The sequence below is a fragment of the Seriola dumerili genome, unplaced genomic scaffold (genome assembly GCF_002260705.1).
Source record: "Seriola dumerili isolate Sdu_G_001 unplaced genomic scaffold, Sdu_1.0 BDQW01000078.1, whole genome shotgun sequence".
NCBI lineage: Eukaryota > Metazoa > Chordata > Actinopteri > Carangiformes > Carangidae > Seriola > Seriola dumerili.
The window spans coordinates 2392825-2410462 of NW_019174333.1; the positions used below are offsets into that span (position 1 = coordinate 2392825).

The 17638-nt window shown below is 41.2% G+C and overlaps 1 protein-coding gene across 1 annotated transcript; it reads left to right on the forward strand.

The window, feature by feature from the left end:
• The first annotated feature begins 6 nt into the window (after nt 1-6).
• LOC111220864 (spliceosome RNA helicase DDX39B) lies at nt 7-15512 on the forward strand. Its single transcript, XM_022744119.1, has 11 exons — nt 7-79; nt 1611-1843; nt 2066-2193; nt 3793-3885; nt 4003-4186; nt 5250-5368; nt 9169-9300; nt 11215-11324; nt 13058-13202; nt 14841-14988; nt 15097-15512. The coding sequence occupies exons 2-11, from the start codon at nt 1621-1623 to the stop codon at nt 15111-15113; spliced, it is 1299 nt and encodes a 432-aa protein (XP_022599840.1). The 5' UTR covers nt 7-79; nt 1611-1620; the 3' UTR covers nt 15114-15512.
• The last annotated feature ends 2126 nt before the right edge of the window (nt 15513-17638 follow it).

The following is a 17638-nucleotide window of genomic DNA, read 5'->3' on the forward strand; positions in this document are numbered from 1 at the left end:
AAACGTCATTTAGGTACGCCAACGTTAGCGCTTTACTTTGAACAGACGTTGTGGTTCATTTTTATCTCTCGTAGTTAAGGTATGTCGATTGTTAAAAGTCATTGTAAACCGACAGCATTACCATTACATACCGCGATATATTTGTTAAATTTTAAAGTTCAGATTTGAGCCGGAAACTGGTTTAGCAGGCAACTTGATGAGTTGCTTGTTAGCCGTCGAGCTAACTGCAGCTAGCCGTTCAAATACTTCAGTTTGGTTTTGACAGGCTAACGTTGCACAGTAACTAGTCTTTATGCACATAGGCCAACCTAATATCACACATTTCTCTGAGTACGCGAGAATCTTGTGCCGAATTTCTTTCAGTAGCTGGTTAATATGATTTGTTATATGCAAAAAAATGAAAAAAAACAGATTTTAAAAAATCCAACCAGCAAAAATAATCCCTCTGTTTTTTAAACTGCTTGTGTCTTGATCGCTGCTTTGATGTCGGCCACGACGATATTATGAAAAGAAGGCTTCCGGACTATTCCTTCAAAATAAAGGAGCAGAACTTTACCAGAAATTCCACATACTTAAATTCTATGAAATTCCTGACATTGAAATCCGACAGCTGTTGTCACAGTCAGTTGTATGCATAAACCCTCCTGTCTAGTCTCAGGCAAGCTGTCAGCATATTTTTTGAGGCTAGGGATACATCAATTAACAAAAGACTACCTCGGTGCAACATGCCTTTAACATGCAGTTATTACTATTTTGGAATTTTTTCCATATATAAATGGATTTTACACATATATAACTCTAATAACCATCCAGACACTTCCAGTAGGTACAATGTACTAAGGTGCCAGGAGATGCAAAACTTCTGGGTAAAAAAAAAAAAATGCATTACAAAAAAAAAGTTGCCAAATATGCTTTGGCGGTTGTTAATATACCTGGACTTACAGTCTATGTGTGGTAAACATCCCAACCACTGATATTCCAGAATATATGGGGACACTTGCAATATGGGGGCACTAACAATTACTTTTATTATTGTCGATCAATCTCTTAATTATTTTATGATTAATTAGTTAAATAATTTAGAGTTGCATCGGTATAGAAACAGGGAAATGCAGGAAATCTGCTGAGTTTGAGGAACTGGAACCAGTGAGTGTTTGATAAATCATTTAAATGATCAATTGACTTTTCAGTAGATGAACTAATCGACTAATCGATTTGTTTTAGTTTGTTTCAGCACTATGATGAATTAAAGAAGTATATATGCATTTATATGCCTCTCATCTTTTAGTCTGTGTGGTTGTGGAGGGAGGGTTAAAGAGCAGGGTATTTGTTATGTGATGTTTTTTTTGCTCTTTATTTTGTTTGTGTCCTTGAGAAAATAAAGAATCAGTTGATTTATTCAAATCAAAATTACTTTGTGACACCAGTACTGAATTTAATATAGCAACTTAAGGAATGTTACATCTCCTATGAAGAAATTACAGAGGTGGAAATTGAGTCTGTAGTGTCCAAAGAAAACTGGAACACTCTGAAATGTAGTGTTGTTTAATACAGCAGTCCAGTCATTATATTATACCTCTGGAGTTTCACATAACACGTGTGTTTTACAGCTGTGTCAGGATGACTGAGAACGACGTGGACAACGAGCTGTTGGACTATGAGGAGGACGAGGTGGAGGCTGCAGGGGTTGGGGATGTTGGAGGTGGAGGTGACATGTCGATAAGGAAGGAGGGAGTGAAGGGTTCCTATGTGTCCATTCACTCCTCTGGATTCAGAGACTTCCTGCTGAAACCTGAGCTGCTCAGAGCCATAGTGGACTGTGGGTTTGAGCATCCATCTGAGGGTAAGTTTGATGGTTTTAGAGTTCCAATAAACTGAAGAGAGAAGTAAGCAAATATGCTTTTCTTTGTTTGATTAAAAAACTTGATGAGACTTATTGATGCAAGTGGTTTAACCTTTGCTGATTTTCACTCCCTTTCTTATTTTCTGTCTCTCTTTACTTCCATTCCCCTGATAAAAGACTGCCTTAATAGAGAGACATGTTGAATGTGTGTTTTTATTACAGTTCAGCATGAATGCATCCCTCAGGCAATCCTTGGTATGGATGTGCTCTGTCAGGCCAAGTCTGGGATGGGGAAGACTGCAGTGTTTGTTCTGGCCACCCTGCAGCAGCTGGAGCCCGTCACTGGACAGGTGATCCTCCCCCTAACCTGACTGATAAACATGTTGATATACACATCTGAGTCACCTTTCATTATTACCATGCACAGTTTGAGAGAAAGACTGCAGGCAGTGCTTAGGGCTGAAACCAGCGCTGTCTTCTCAATCTCAATCTCCTCAAGGTATATTTTTATTGACAGTTAGTAAAAGACGCTGGAATTGAACACATTTGTAACATTATTTCTCTTAAAATATCATTTGTCTATCAGAGAATAAACATTTTATGTAGAAGTCCAGTTTTATTCTTGACCTTGGAAAGCAGTTCATCAGTATTTGTCAACTCTTCTGGAATTTGTGAGTTGTGAGATTGTTTTTTGAAATCATTTTGAGAAGGATTTGGAATGGGATTGCAAATTCTAAGCAATGTAAAATGAGCTATTTGTAAGTTTTGCTATTGCTACATAGCCATCACATCAACAACAGCTGTTTTCTTAACAGTTTAGAAGAAACGTTGTGAGTTCAGCATCAAAGGTCATTCCTTTAGTCAACAAGAGCTGCCTCCAGAGGAAGGAAAAGCAGTGCCAAAGTTAACTGTTGTTTTGCTTCTATTTCCATCACTTCTTCTCTTCTACTGAAGTTAGCATGCTAACTCTCGAGACTTTCCGTCTACCCTGAAGGAGCAGCTCTGCTCAGAGGGCGTATTGTAACCTCTTGTGCTGGAGACACAGCGGTGGTTGAAGGGCTCAGTGAGACAGAGGTACTCCTCCTGCACTGAAGACTGAAGAACAGCTGAGATGTGACGGCATGTGGTTGAGTGTCTCCTTCACCAGCATTTTGTTTGAACAGGGCCTGAGAAAGGATGTGTGACTGTTACTGAGCACATGTGTTTTCAATACATCAACAGTTGATGGTTTGTGAGTATCATTATGAGGCAGGCTTCACCCACAGGTGACCCACCACAGGTCTAACTGTTGTGCATAAGAATCACTGTGGAGTCTGTTGACTCTTTCACCATGTGCATCCACAGGAAATCTCTGGATGGAAGAGTCCAGTCTCCAGAGGAATCTCTTCAGCCTTTTTCAGCAGTGCACGTTCAGCTACCTTTGATGACCCATATCATTCTTCCAGTCTTTGCCAGATTAAGTTGAGAGCTGCTGTGGGGTTTAACACAGAGCTGTGGTGCTGACTCCACACTGAGCCATTTTGTCATTATATCATATTCTTCCCTGGCTGAAAGGTTGAGGTGTTTGGCAGCACTTTGACATTATGGTTGTCATATTGTAAAACTGTATAAAGCTTTGAATTGTATTACACAGGAAATGTTTTTGGTCACATGGACTGGTGGAGTCTACATGTTTGGATATTTGTCTGAAAACTTGGCTTGATACAGTATAAAGAAATCAGGCTGTGACCTGCCTGCTGCCTGAGTAGATGATAGAGAAGACAAAGTGAGTGGGCCTCCTCACCTATTTTGACCACTAACGTTAATGCCAAACCCTGTCATTTGTGTACGTTCTGATGTCGCTCAGCAGTTGCAGAGAAATTATTTTTTTCATCAGTTGGTGCTGAAGGTGTTTTGCATTGAACGTCATAAGAGGAACTTGATCATGAACGCTCATTGTTTTGCTCCAGGTGTCGGTCCTGGTGATGTGCCATACCAGAGAGCTGGCCTTTCAAATCAGCAAGGAGTATGAGAGATTTTCAAAGTACATGCCCACTGTCAAGGTAAAACACCGTCTCCTGATTCTTCCCCACAGACCAAATCTCAACTGTCTCACAGCATGTGTGATATGTGATATGTGATATGTGTGTGTGTGTGTGTGCGTGTGCGTGCCTCTGCAGGTGGCAGTGTTCTTTGGAGGGCTGTCTATAAAGAAGGATGAAGAGGTGCTAAAGAAGGACTGTCCTCATATCGTGGTGGGGACACCAGGCAGGATCCTGGCACTGACACGCAACAAGACACTCAACCTGCGTCACATCAAACATTTCATCCTGGATGAGTGTGACAAGATGCTCGAGCAGCTTGGTCAGTAAATATGCCCTCACATAGCCCTTCTTATATTTAAAGGGAATGTCATCACATTGATATGCAGGCTTACATCTAAGCAACTATGCTGCTGCTGGATAGGCTGTCTGGATTCGCTCCCTGGCAACGTGGAACACACTCATGGTCAGGGGCGGACTAGCCATTGGAAACTGCCAGTCAGGTCAAACGGCCGGTGGTCAAAGAGTTTTTATTCTTCAATTTCTGATATCAGTTACTGTACGGTCCACAGCCACTGGACAGCGCTTGTCCCTCACAGCAGCAGTGCTGTCTGTGTCACACTGGGCCAATCTAATAGTAGTAGTCACATCATTGTCACCTTTTTCACCCCTGGTGAGTTTGCGCCCCTGATATATTCGCACATTAAAATACATTTTTTGATACTTCTTTAGCATTCTTGGTGACAGACTACTAGTACCGTAAGCAAATGTTCTTTTGTCATGGGGATCGTGACGGGACGTGAGGTGATCCAAGTCTCTTGTTCATAAACAGTCTCTCGCTTACGTCATATGAGTCTAATTTCCTGATCAGATACAGGCGTTGCTTTTTAAAAATGTAGTTAGTGTTGGCTGTGAAACTTAAAGTGCAATCAATCAAAAAAGGTTCCTAAAGATTTGAACTCCTCTCCACTTCAACAGGCTGATCATTAAACAGTGTGGTGGCTCCCAATAACCAGCTCCTTAGTCTTATTTTAGTTAATAACCAGGGCACTGTCTTCAACTTCAACTTCAAAAAACAATACAAATTTTAAGGATAATTTGTTTATGTTCTGTGTTTCTGTTTTAAAAATGTACAACTGGCCACACTTCATATATATATATATGTATATGTAATACATCTAACACATGCTTACATTATTTGCCTTAAAAGATACAACATCAAACTAGTTGTAATACATAGTTGTAACATAGTTATATCATTATAGTTATATAATAGCTGGGTGGACTTTTCCTTTAATTCATCACCTTTTATTCCTTATTCACTGCCATTAGACGAGTGTGTATGACTGTGTGATACTAATCTGAGTCACCGCTCTCTTCTTCAGACATGCGCAGAGACGTCCAGGAGATTTTCCGTATGACTCCCCATGAGAAGCAGGTCATGATGTTCAGCGCCACTCTGAGCAAAGAGATCCGTCCAGTCTGCAGAAAGTTCATGCAAGATGTAAATACGACTCCCCACTTGCATTCACCATGCCTGCTCTTACTCCCTCCACACCTCTACTACTCCTCCCCCTGTTGTGCCGTGCCTGCTGGAACAGCGGGTAACAGAGTCCATGTTGCCCCGCGACCTCCATGAATCCAAGTTACAAGCAAGAAAGAAGTTTTACTCCAAGCAGCCGCTTCAGTGCGTGGGGAATGTGGGGAAACGTCTGCCCACTGTGCTGTCATGTCGTAGCCTGGCCATTGCTGTGCCTCAGCCTGACACAACTGTAAACGGGCTACATTAGTTCAGTTCACCCTGCCTTAAAGCTACAATATGCAACATCTGGTCTTAACACAGGGAGCGTGTTGTGAAGTTCCCTCCCCAACAAACATTTACGGTTAGGGTTAGTCAGGCCGAGTCAGACACGGCAAAGAAGCGACAGAGAAAGCATCTAATCTGCAGCTGAAATCTTCCTTTTTCAATATGTGTCAACACTCTTCGCTGCCTGCCTGATACTGAAACAGCCACACAGCCACACACCCATAGCAAATAGTTTAGAACTGTAAAAACTCCAAATTATTGAGAAGAGTCAGCCAGGAAAACAGTCTGTTAGTGTGGTATAAATGCCATGTATTTATTGCAGTTGTCTTTTAATGTTAAGTCAAGTTGCATACTGCAGCTTTAAGACCTGATCTCAGAAATTGGCATCACTGCACTTCTGTGACTTTAAAGGTCCATATAGTCTAAAGGTCTCTATCCATGTGCTGTGTGATTATAAAGCAGGTCTAGGTTCTATATTAATACTGTGAAGGCATCAAAGCGCTCAGTCTACAGAGAAATGCACATCTGGAACTTTGTGATGTTACAACAAAGCAGTCACCACTCTCAGTCATGCCCCGCCCACCTGGACCAACCATCCAGCCTTGCAGGATTTGGTTTCTCTGAGTGTCTATTCTACTGTTTACTTTGGACCACTCAGAAAACAGTCAGCCAATCCGGAGAGAAACTAAGAGCCTCCTCTCTTCTGATTGGCTCACTGACCTGTTGTTGCTAGAGCTCCAGAGAGAAGCCTGAGAGAGGAGATGTAAAACTACACTGAGATGGTTTTTGGTTCTTAAAACCACAAATATATCTTCTTATTGATCAACACTTCAAATAAAACACAGGAGAAGAAGAAAATATGGAGCTTTAAGTTCAGGAACTGTCATAGGTTGTAGATTTACCTCTTTGGCTTCGACATGGCAAGATTCAACAATGAGCCCATGTCTTAGACCAGGGCCAAGAGCCAACTTAAATCTCATCTCGAAAAGTAATTATAGAAAATCACATCTATCACGTGACTCTCTCCAACCTACAGTGAAGTTTGGGAGGAACCTTTGAGAGCAGCTCTCTAGTCATCACTTGGTTATCACATGTGTCATAGTCAAAAAAAAAAAAACCTTACATTTTGTCAGTGATACGTTATACTGCAAAAGCTGAAATCATTTTATTTAATTCTTTTTTTGAAATGATAGAAATATGTAGTGAAGTGTAGCAGGGAGTCAGAAAATATAAAATAAGAGAAGTCAGAATTACAGAGTTGAAAACAGACAAAAATATTTAAATAAAGAATTTATTGGTGTTCACATTTAAGAGAAAAGCAAATCAAAAAATCTGAAGCTGCAACTTTTAAGCTAAAATTTATTTAGATTCTAGATGTTGCATTTGACAAGACTTTGTGTTCATTATGACAGTTATTCCACCTCTGTGCTGCAGTCATCAACTCTCAGCTCCTGCTGCCTACTCTCCTCGTTCCTTCCACCTTCTATTCACTGTGCATGTATCAGTTAGTATTTAGTTTGTGGTTGATTTAACTCGATGGAAAAATGTATGAGATAAAATACACCATGTAAGCACAACATAAACTGAAATAATGAAGGCTGTAACCCTTGTTTTAAGGGGCCTCTGGAGTTGCTAAAGCTCCTGTCATTTCATTTCAGTTTATACTGTGCCTAAGTGATACAGTACTAACAAACAAATTGCAATGCAGTTGATTAAATTACCACAAACTATTTATCACAAGGTGAAGCTGGAGCCTTTGGGGCCCCCAAGGGTCTGGACCTCAGGGCAGTTTTGTGCATTGCCCATCTTATAATCTAGCCTTGTCTAGGACCCAGACGAGCTCCTCTTATCCAACTGCAGTTTATTGTGAAGACTTTTACTTACTAACTATTAAAGAAATATGATAATTAGCTTTTATTCTGAAGTGAGTGAGCAGGAAGTGAAGAAGTGTCTTTCATTGAAGACCAGTGTTGCAGTGGCCCAGAGACTAAATTCCTCATGATACAATTTTATTTATGTTGGCATTGAGCTGTAATTCAGGCATCGGATACAGTCGTATACAGCTGATGAAAAACTTGTGGTTTGTTCTGGTGTGCTACAGTATAGTGCATTAATGGGTTAGAAAAGTTTGAAAATCAGTATTTTTATTTACTGGCCACTGTGTTTGGTAGATAAACTGAATATACTTCTGTATTCTTCTTCCTTTTAGCACTGCTTGCATGAGTAGATGGAAATCAGTAGAAAGGAGTGCATTAATGATGCTATGAGAGGCATCATACAGGCTTTGTTTACTGGTAGATGCTGTGTAATGTGATAGGAGTCAATTGTTTTCTTTTTAGCCTTGTTTGCTTTTATGGGCTGCAACTTTACTGTTGTGGTTCAGTCTCACCACTCTCATCATCCTCATGTTCAGCAGGATGAGGTAGCTCAGGAAAAGCTCTGATCACCTGCTCAGCAGCAAACAGCAGACAGACACAGTTAGATAGCAGCTGGTGAATAGTGTGCAGCATTTAGGAAGTGGTTGAGACCAAATGCAGAGCAAAAAGAGGGGGATTACTGGACTTAGATTCATCAGGTGGACACAAACACCACTCACACGTGAAAGTTGCGTTAGTATTGGGTGGTGTTGGGTACTTGTACTGTCTATGTGCTTGCTGGTTGAGTTTGACATGTTACTGGTCATACCACATGGGACACACAAAGGTGTCTGACTTGGCTATTTTACAGTTAAATTGATTGAGAAAGTATTTGGAGGGTGAATCAATAATGAAAATAATGGACTGTAATCACCTTAGCATTATTATAGCACAGGATGAGGTAAAGCTCTATAATGAGGTTCCATTAAATGCCTGACAGTTGTACATCGTTAGAAGATAGCAGCTTTAGATTTATTTGTTGTAATAATGTGACGAATTCCCTCGTTCCTAAATTAGATCAAGGGGCAGATAGGGATTAGTGTATAGACTCATGAGTCTGCATTGGTACATGCTGAGATCCTGAACTGATGGAGTCGTAGAGGAGCCAAAGCGGGACAGAAAAAGCTCATGAGTCAATTTGTTGTGTTGTCGTTTTAATCTTCTCAGTAGCACTACCAGTCAGTTTGATGTCTTTTGGGTATTGCGGTGTGTGTGTGTGTGTGTGCAGTTGATCTGTGAGTGTTTTGGGGGTTAGCTACCCCACAGCCTTCCCTCTGTCTCCTCTCTACCATCGCTCCTCCACTCCATCTCCTGAACTTTCTCTTCATGATTTTCTGTGTCACCTCTGGTTTTGCCCTCTGTAACTTGGTGCCTTCCTTACTGGTATATTTCTCCCCACTCATTTCTATACTGTCATATATATCTTTTAAGCTGTCCTGTAAAGCTCCCCCCTCATACTGCCATATTCTGTCTGACCTGCTTTACTAAACTCCACTTCCACATTCCCTTATTTCCACACCCATGTCCCTCCTTCAATATCCTCAACCCCCCCTAACCCTTTACAACCCCTGCCTGCTCCAGCCGATGGAAATCTTTGTGGACGATGAGACCAAGCTGACTCTGCACGGGCTGCAGCAGTACTACGTCAAGCTGAAGGACAATGAGAAAAACAGAAAGCTCTTTGACCTCCTTGATGCACTAGAGTTCAATCAGGTACTGTGGTCTGAATCTGAACCCAACACCCTCAACCCCTCCTCCTTTTGTGTTCTCTTTTGTTGACAAGTGTGTGAGAGGTGCTATGTGTTTTTATTCATTACACATATGTTAAGGGAACAGACTTAAAGGTGTCAGTATGCTTCAAATGAAGTAGGCTGTATAATGTGTCAGTTCACCACCTATCCAAGTCCAGCTGCTGCCCCCACTTCTCCTTAAGCTCCCTCTTTTTAGCCTTGGCGAATTGATTGCAAAGCTAACAAATAAATACACTCCTGTGGTATCTTGAGGTGCTGATGTGAAGAAGTGATCACCGCTGACACGTCTTTACTTGCAATCAAAAAGAAGTTTATTTACAAGAAAGAAACAGTGTCAAAAATGCCGAATCCTGGAGCATCTCTGCCAATGTGAGATCTCTCTTCTACCGTCTCCTATAAGAAGAAGCCTTCACCCAAATGGTTGACCACATCTGGTCTACGGCCTCTGGTCTCTGGCCTTTGACCTTTTAGGCCAGCAAAAAAACCCACATCCTGAGTCTCTCGTACCGTATGTAACAGAAAACCGATGTGTAAACAGTTTTGCCCCCTAATGCACATTCCTTAAACTCAACTTACAATGGGTGGTTGAAGGTAACCTTTGACAAAGTCTTAGTTGACCTCCTTCTTGAACTTTAGAATAAAACATACATAAAAGAAGAACATACAACAATTTAGAATGTTGAAATAGAAGCAAATGAAGTGGATTATACACTACACTCCATTGGCAGTTTATTAGATACACCTACCTGCCACAAACTACAGTACATCCTCCAAACATTACAACCTTCATGAAGGAGGATTTATTGCAGGACTGTTGTGTTAGCATGCATTAGTTTTAGCTAGTTGTACCTAATAAACTGCCAACAGACCATGGTTTCATTTTATTGAGGTCTCTTGACTACACCCTGATCTCCCCCCATGATGTCAGCATCTTCTGCATGTCCTTGTGGTCTTGATGTAGTGCCTGAACTGCTCCTGCCACAGCTATGCTGATGACACCCAACTGTTCTTCTCAATATTTGGAGCTTAAGGTATTACCTACAGCTGAACCTGGACAGGCCTGAGCTTTTGTTCTTTCAGGGGAAGGGATGCCTGTGCCAAGGGGTGTCGATCACTGTTGACAGTATTGTGTTGATGCCAACTCTAGCAGTGGGGAACATGGCTGTGACCCTGGAGCAAGAGCTGCCATTCTCAGCAAACATAGTAGCCTGTTCCTGAAGATTCTGTACAATACCAGGATGATTCAGCCCCCGCTAGGGAGCTTATTCAGGTGGGTGGCACCTCCTGCCAGAACAAGCGCAACTTACTTCTCACTGGAGCACCTGCATCTACCACCTCTGCAACTAGTCCAGAGTGGTAAGGCAACTACATCTTCCTATCTTAAGGCCACGGTCAAACCCCACACTTTTGTGCGACCATTGCACTCCTGTTTGACCGGTTGGCTCCCCCGTTCGCTTGTGTCCTGGTCCAACTCCTCAGGACAGCAGACTCACTGCACGTTTTTATTACAGGCTGAAAATGTCCCCTTTCAGACTGCAATACTCGCCTTGCATCACATTTTTTAACAAAACTAAGCTGTTGCACTGGAACACTCCTTTGGTTGTTGGATTGAGGGAGATGCACTTCCCATTTGTGATGACATTTAGCACTTGTTCCTATAGATTTGAATAAACTTTGTTGTCAAAAGTGAATTGAAACTTCAGGAACCCCCCCACGCCCCTCACTATGCTGTCAGGAATGAGGTTTTAGACATTGTTAGATGATCGAACAAGCACTTTTTTGAAGCATACTGAGGCCTTAATTCTTAAAATGGATTAACAGATTGAGTATAGAGATGCCAACAGTAGCTGAGTGAGCGTATCACTGTGTTGTTCAGGTGGTGATCTTTGTCAAGTCTGTCCAGCGGTGTGTAGCTCTGGCTCAGCTTCTGGTGGAGCAGAACTTCCCAGCGATTGCCATCCATCGAGGGATGCCTCAGGAGGAACGGTAACTGAAAAGAGAAGCACAAACTCCACACCAACACAGGATTTGAAATGTTGAAGTAGCCAAGAGAAAGAGAAGGGAGTGGCTTTTGCTCATACACATACACAACTGATCACATGACTTGACATGGTGTACAGGCAAACACCTTTGTTAAAGTTTTGGGTGTGTGGTTTGTGAAAAGGTGGGAAATAAAGCAGACATTAACAATCAAAACCCAACAAAACTGATACAGTGCTACTGATATATATATGTGAATACGACTAATATCGATACACAGGCCTGTTTATGGCTTGTACAAGCTAATACACTGACAGAATAGGTATGAATGCATCAAAACAACATGCTTTCAAATGAAACATAATGGAGACCAGCATCGTCATCTAATTGGTAGTGAACTACATACAGTTCCTATTCAAGTGCATGAGAAAGTTCTGTATAATGTCATTTTCACTTGTCCCAAGTCAGAGGCCACAACCTTCGGAGGATGCTGTCTACGAAGATGTGATCCTTTGTACCCATCGTAGACCGTGAAGGCCGATCCAAATGAGACAGTCTGGTCTACAGAGGATTTTCACTTTGCCTCACCAGCTGTGCCTGCCCTTATTCTTGCGTCGCAAAGCACATCTCCTGTTGCCTAGCAACCTTGACAACACGTAACTTTTTTTCCACAAAACCTTAAGTTTTCAAGGTGTTTGGTTTTAACCGTTGTACCATTAGGTGCTGAACTGAGCTGAAACCCAATACTTACATTTAACAGTGTAATCCTCAGGCTCTCTGTCAGTGTTGTTTGCTGCCATATTATTTTCATTAATGGCACGCAATGAATCTTGGGATAGGTTGAACCATAAAGGATCCACCTGTTGGAGCCTTCGTTGGCCAGGGAAAATCAAGAATGTTTCTCCAAATGATGAAAAACAGCTGTCAGTGCCCACAGTTGCTGATACAGCAGATGTCTGACTCACTGAACAATGTTGGTGGCAGTTCAGAGGTCTGCAACCAGCTAATTGAAAAAGTTGAAAGCTTTGGAAAGAGCAAGTTAAATGACAAAGAAAGTTGAGAACTTTTTTGGCACTTTCGGAAAACAGCAGCAAACCAGTTACGAGGACTATTACAGTTCAGTTCTCAGCAGATTCAATGTTTGTTTGTTTCTTTAAGTTCGATTTTTCGTGCATTTTTGCCTTTATTCTGATAGTACAGTTAGGACTAATGTGGTGGCCTATGTGATACGGGTTCTACCATGTGAGCCACGGAGGCACCACAGCAGACTCAGTGTTGAATGGCTGAGCACCCAACCACTTCACATGAACAACAGAAAATGCTGCATTCTCCAGACTCTTTCTGTTTTGTTTGTTCCCTCCACCAAGGAGGTCATGCTTTCACCTGTGTCAGCAGGATTACACAAAAAACGATTTGCAGAAAACTTGGTAGGGGGTGGGGCAAATGCCAGGGAAGAACACATTCAATTTTGGGGCAGATCCAGATCATTTACTACCAGTTTGAATTTTTATGTTGTTTGACATTGGCCCTGGGGGAGGTGTGTGCTCTCCGATGCAAATCACTCCCTTCTGATTTGTTCTGGATTGAACAAATCTGTGCTTTGCTGCTATCTGCTGCTTGAGCATTATAATTCATGGATGTGTCTTGTGTACAGAGGTCATCTCTGTTGCGTTGTATTGCAGCTGTCAGTGGGATATAATGTATTTCCTGAGCTTCACTCCTCTCCATTGTGTCTGTAGTTTGTCTCGCTACCAGCAGTTCAAGGACTTCCAGAGGAGAATCCTGGTGGCCACCAACCTGTTTGGACGAGGGATGGACATCGAGAGAGTCAATATTGCCTTTAACTACGACATGCCAGAGGACTCCGACACTTACCTACACAGGGTAAAGCTGTCTCTCTCACACGCACACACATGCACACACGAGCTGAACCCTACAACCTACGCTACCCACTGCTCACTGTACAAGGCCACATTCAAATAAAGCCAAATACAAGACACCAAAGAAGAAGTGTCCTGTCACCAATAACCTCACTCAGGATTCAGTCAGATGCCAGTATGAGTCTGAGCCGTCCTCTGCTCACAGACAGTTTCAACAACTTCAAACATCAACTCAGTTCCTTAAAGGGTCCAGCTGGTGTTACTCTGTGTTTCTTCTTATCAGCAGCTGAGTGCATGAGTAGACCCAAACCAGCAATATGTTGGTTCTAGTGCTACCCCCAAATAATAGGCTGGTCGATGAGAAGAGCCGACACTCTGGTTCCTGTGGTTATTAGACAGCGATGTAACCGAGCGCCTCGGTTCAACTAACTGCATGTTTAAACAAAAAAACAATAAACGGGACATAGAGACAAAGTACGGCTTTCCCTAACACAAATGTCACAAGCGGCACTGCCTTATGCCAGCCTTACGGCAGCTCTTGGGTGACACATTACTTCAAATATGGAAACCCATAGTAAACATAGGACAGTCTGTTACAGTAATTACATACGTCAGACAGGAAATCCAAAGTGGGGGATTATTTCGAGAGGCTAAAGGATGACCCCAAGAGGGTGACATGGAGACTCTGCAGGCAAACACTCACCTATCATTCACAGAAGAGGAGAAAAATTGTATCTGAACATCTCAACTAGTTCGTCCATCTCTTAATACGTGTGTGGTATTTCCATGTGGTAATGTTGACAAGCTGTGACAAAGGCCCTGTTCAGACCTGCCATTAAAGTGATAGTTTGCGTTACTTGATGTGGGGTTGTGTGAGAAGCAGCAGGAGCACTGGTAAGGAAGCTGCTGTGGACGGGGTCCGCAGAAAAACTTGTTTGTGTTCACTTTATTTTAAATATTTTCACCATTTCACCATATTTTTCTGTCAAACAGCCCTTTACTTTGAAACTACCGTTTGTAAACTGTTGAACTACACTATTACTACCCACAAGTGCACCTACGACATGCATTGTGTTACACCGCAGATCAGCTGTTTGAGTCACACAGAGTTAAGTGTAGGTGCGCCTGTGCATAGGAATAAAGTAGCTCAGCGGTTGAAAAATGTAGATCCAAAGCTAAGTGAGAAGGTGACTGAAAAACTCACCATGGGACCAACTTTGTGTAATAAAAAAGTTCATGAAGAATTTCTGTTTGAATTTCTTAATCTGAAACAAGATAACAAAGGTTTGTTAAATTTGTTGTGCTTTATTTACTAAGATTAGAGCCCATGTTTTGGAAAAAATGAATAAATTGATTAATTAAAAAGACAAAAATCTGTCAGTGAGATTCCAACCTGGAAGTAGTTTTTGGTCGTGATGAAAATATTTGACGGTTTTCATAGTTGGTTTGGCTCTGCACAGGGAATATGTCAACAAAGACAAAAGTAGAATATCACCCAGAAACTGAAGTGACCGGTGAGTCTCTCCACAGGTAAAAGTGTAAGTAAACTGAATGTAATGTATCAAATGCCTTTATCCACACTGAGAAGTGAGGTCAGCTGTTCTGAAGGCAGCAGGTGTGATAAAGGTGTGTGTTGCTGCAGGTGGCCCGGGCAGGCAGGTTCGGAACAAAGGGCCTGGCCATCACGTTTGTGTCAGACGAAGGTGACGCCCGCACGCTCAATGATGTCCAGGACCGCTTCGAGGTGAACATCAGCGAGCTGCCAGACGAGATTGACATCTCCTCTTACAGTAAGTTGTATTGAGTTAATGGTAATTGATTTCAAGTTTATTCAAAGTTCCCCTCAATGACTCTCCGTGTGTGTGTGTGTGTGTGTGTGTGTGTGTGTGTCCCTGCAGTTGAACCGGCGCGATAGACGAACCAAATGCTCCCTGGGGCTTCTAGTCACTTTGTATTTGCAGTTTCATGATGATGGTAGATGCAGACTGTCTTTCTAGAAACCCTGGCATGTCAGACAGCAGATATTTTCTTAATCCTGTGACATTTGCTTTTTGAGAGAATGAAGCAGTGGTGGTGGTACGGCTCCCTCTGCAGGGAGAAATCAGGACAGTCGTTGTTTCATAATGTTTGTTATATTTAAGTTTCTAATGTCAGTATTTGTTAATGAATATTTAATTTTGATATTGAGTTGTTTTATGAAGGATAGCCGGTTTTCTAGGTATTTGACTTGTTATAAGAGGTAGTTCTAGGACTGGCAGTAGAGAAATGGACATGACTAAACACTATTCACTGCTGTCTGGATTAATAAATATGGTTTTTGCTTGGTAAAGTTTCTCTCATTCTTCATCCACCTGAGTATTCAATGTTTTTCTTACATCAACAAATCCCACTAAAATGCCATAACCAACAGTGTGTTGTTGTCTCAGTACTTAATTACCTCTCTAGCCTGTCGTGGCTGTCAGCCCCAGCTCCAGTGTAAGGATGTGAATCTGTTTTGAAAGAAAAAAAACAACTCACAAATATATGCATTAAAGCGAATTCATTTCCGAAGACAGGTGGACACTGAAGCTTTTATCAAACACTACTCAAACAGGAGGAAATAGTACATCTGTTGAGGACTATTTTCAGCAGTGGATTAATAAACATTTGGTTCTCTTTCAGTTCGGTTCACTTCAATTCAAAATACTTAATCCGTCTCAGGGGGAAACTGGAGGTAAGTTTATGAACTAAAGTACACAGATAATTCATTTACACACTAAACTGTTTAAAAATACAAATTTTAGGAAGAACTGAAATAAAAGGATTTAAAACGGTGCTCACTATCCAACAGCACAAAGGCACGTGTGTTGAAAAGCAGAAGTCAAGAGTGCGAGTTCATCAGTCAATCATTTTTTTGTACTGTGGTTGTTCACAAGTCTAACTGCTCATCCATCATCTTATACGCCTTTGTGAGGGCTTCTACAGTATGAGACTGCACCAGGAGTCTTTGTGTTTCGCCACTTATTTTAGAGCTGAGGTTAACAACATACTGCAATCAGTTCTTTTTCTAAAAAGTTAAACAGCAAGTGAGTGAAAAAGTTACAATACTTTAAATAAAGGAGGAATAAAACATCAAAATCTTGTAATATATGATATGATAATCACCGTTCCCAAGTATCTGTAGAGCTGAATGATCTCAACACTTGTGCTACTGTTGGAAGATTGTGTCAGTGTGTTTTGGTGAGATGATTATTGAAATCTAAAAAACCAAAAAGATCCATCACACCTGTCCCCAAAGTGTTGCATTATGGGTCCATGTGATTGATCTCACTGACTGAGAAGAGACATTACAACACTGTCGTCAGCAAATCTTACAATATGTTGATTTTGTATTTACTGCAACGCCATCTGTATACAAGATAAAAAATGAAGGATACGACACGACCTGCAGTGAGCCAAGTACTGGCTGATCCAGATGCTCGAACATTTAGGGTAAACTGGGGTAAGATGCCCAATGTCCATATTCTTTTAAAATATGTATATTTTGAACATCAATCTAATATGTACACAAGAAAGATGCTTCAGTAAATACATTTAGAAACATTAAAACTTTGTTGGTACAAAACTAAATGTAAAATCTTGGTGGGAAGATGGGTCGTGGGGAAAGAAGCCCCTTGGGGGCCATCTTGCTTCGTGAGTCATTTTGATCAAACAAAATTGGTATTTATGCTTAAGATTAATTTTATTTTCAAATGTTGCTGTTACTCTGACTTTAACTGCAACATAAATGTATACAAGACGTTTTTAGAACAGTTTGGCAATTAATTTAAGATTGATGGGCCGAGAACAAAGATTTTGTTTCAAAACATTATTTCAACTTTATCACTGATATTTGAATTACTGACATCAAAATCCTGTTACATACAAAGCAAGTGAATAATGAAAATTATGTAACGTCAGCATTGATGCTTAGCCTACACTAGCAAAGAATTAAAGCTAACAAGCTAGTATGCTAATATTGCTAGCTATAATGTTATTATCGTAACCTAGCTATTTGGCCTTTTAAAGTGGTAATAATACATTTCTTCCCATTGGTTAGATATCAGATTATTGTGTTACTTGATGATGTACATATTTTCCCAGAAAACTAAAATTAGCAAGGCTAGACTTTTCAAAATTCTCTGATGCCCATGGGGGGCTTCTTAACCCAAATCAGAGGGGGGGTCAGAACAGAAAAAAAAGCTTTTATATGTGTATGTTTATAACAAACACAGACACCTATTTTGTACTGTCAAAATATTACACCAACTTACCTCCAAAGCATTTCTTTTCATTTTTGCCCACCAGTAAAATAATTTTGATGCTATTCAAAGATTAGCACGGAAACTACAATCCAAGAAAAGAGACGAAATGAAAATTGGCTCAATGGAGTGGTGGTGGTCTGAGTTCTAAACAGCTGCC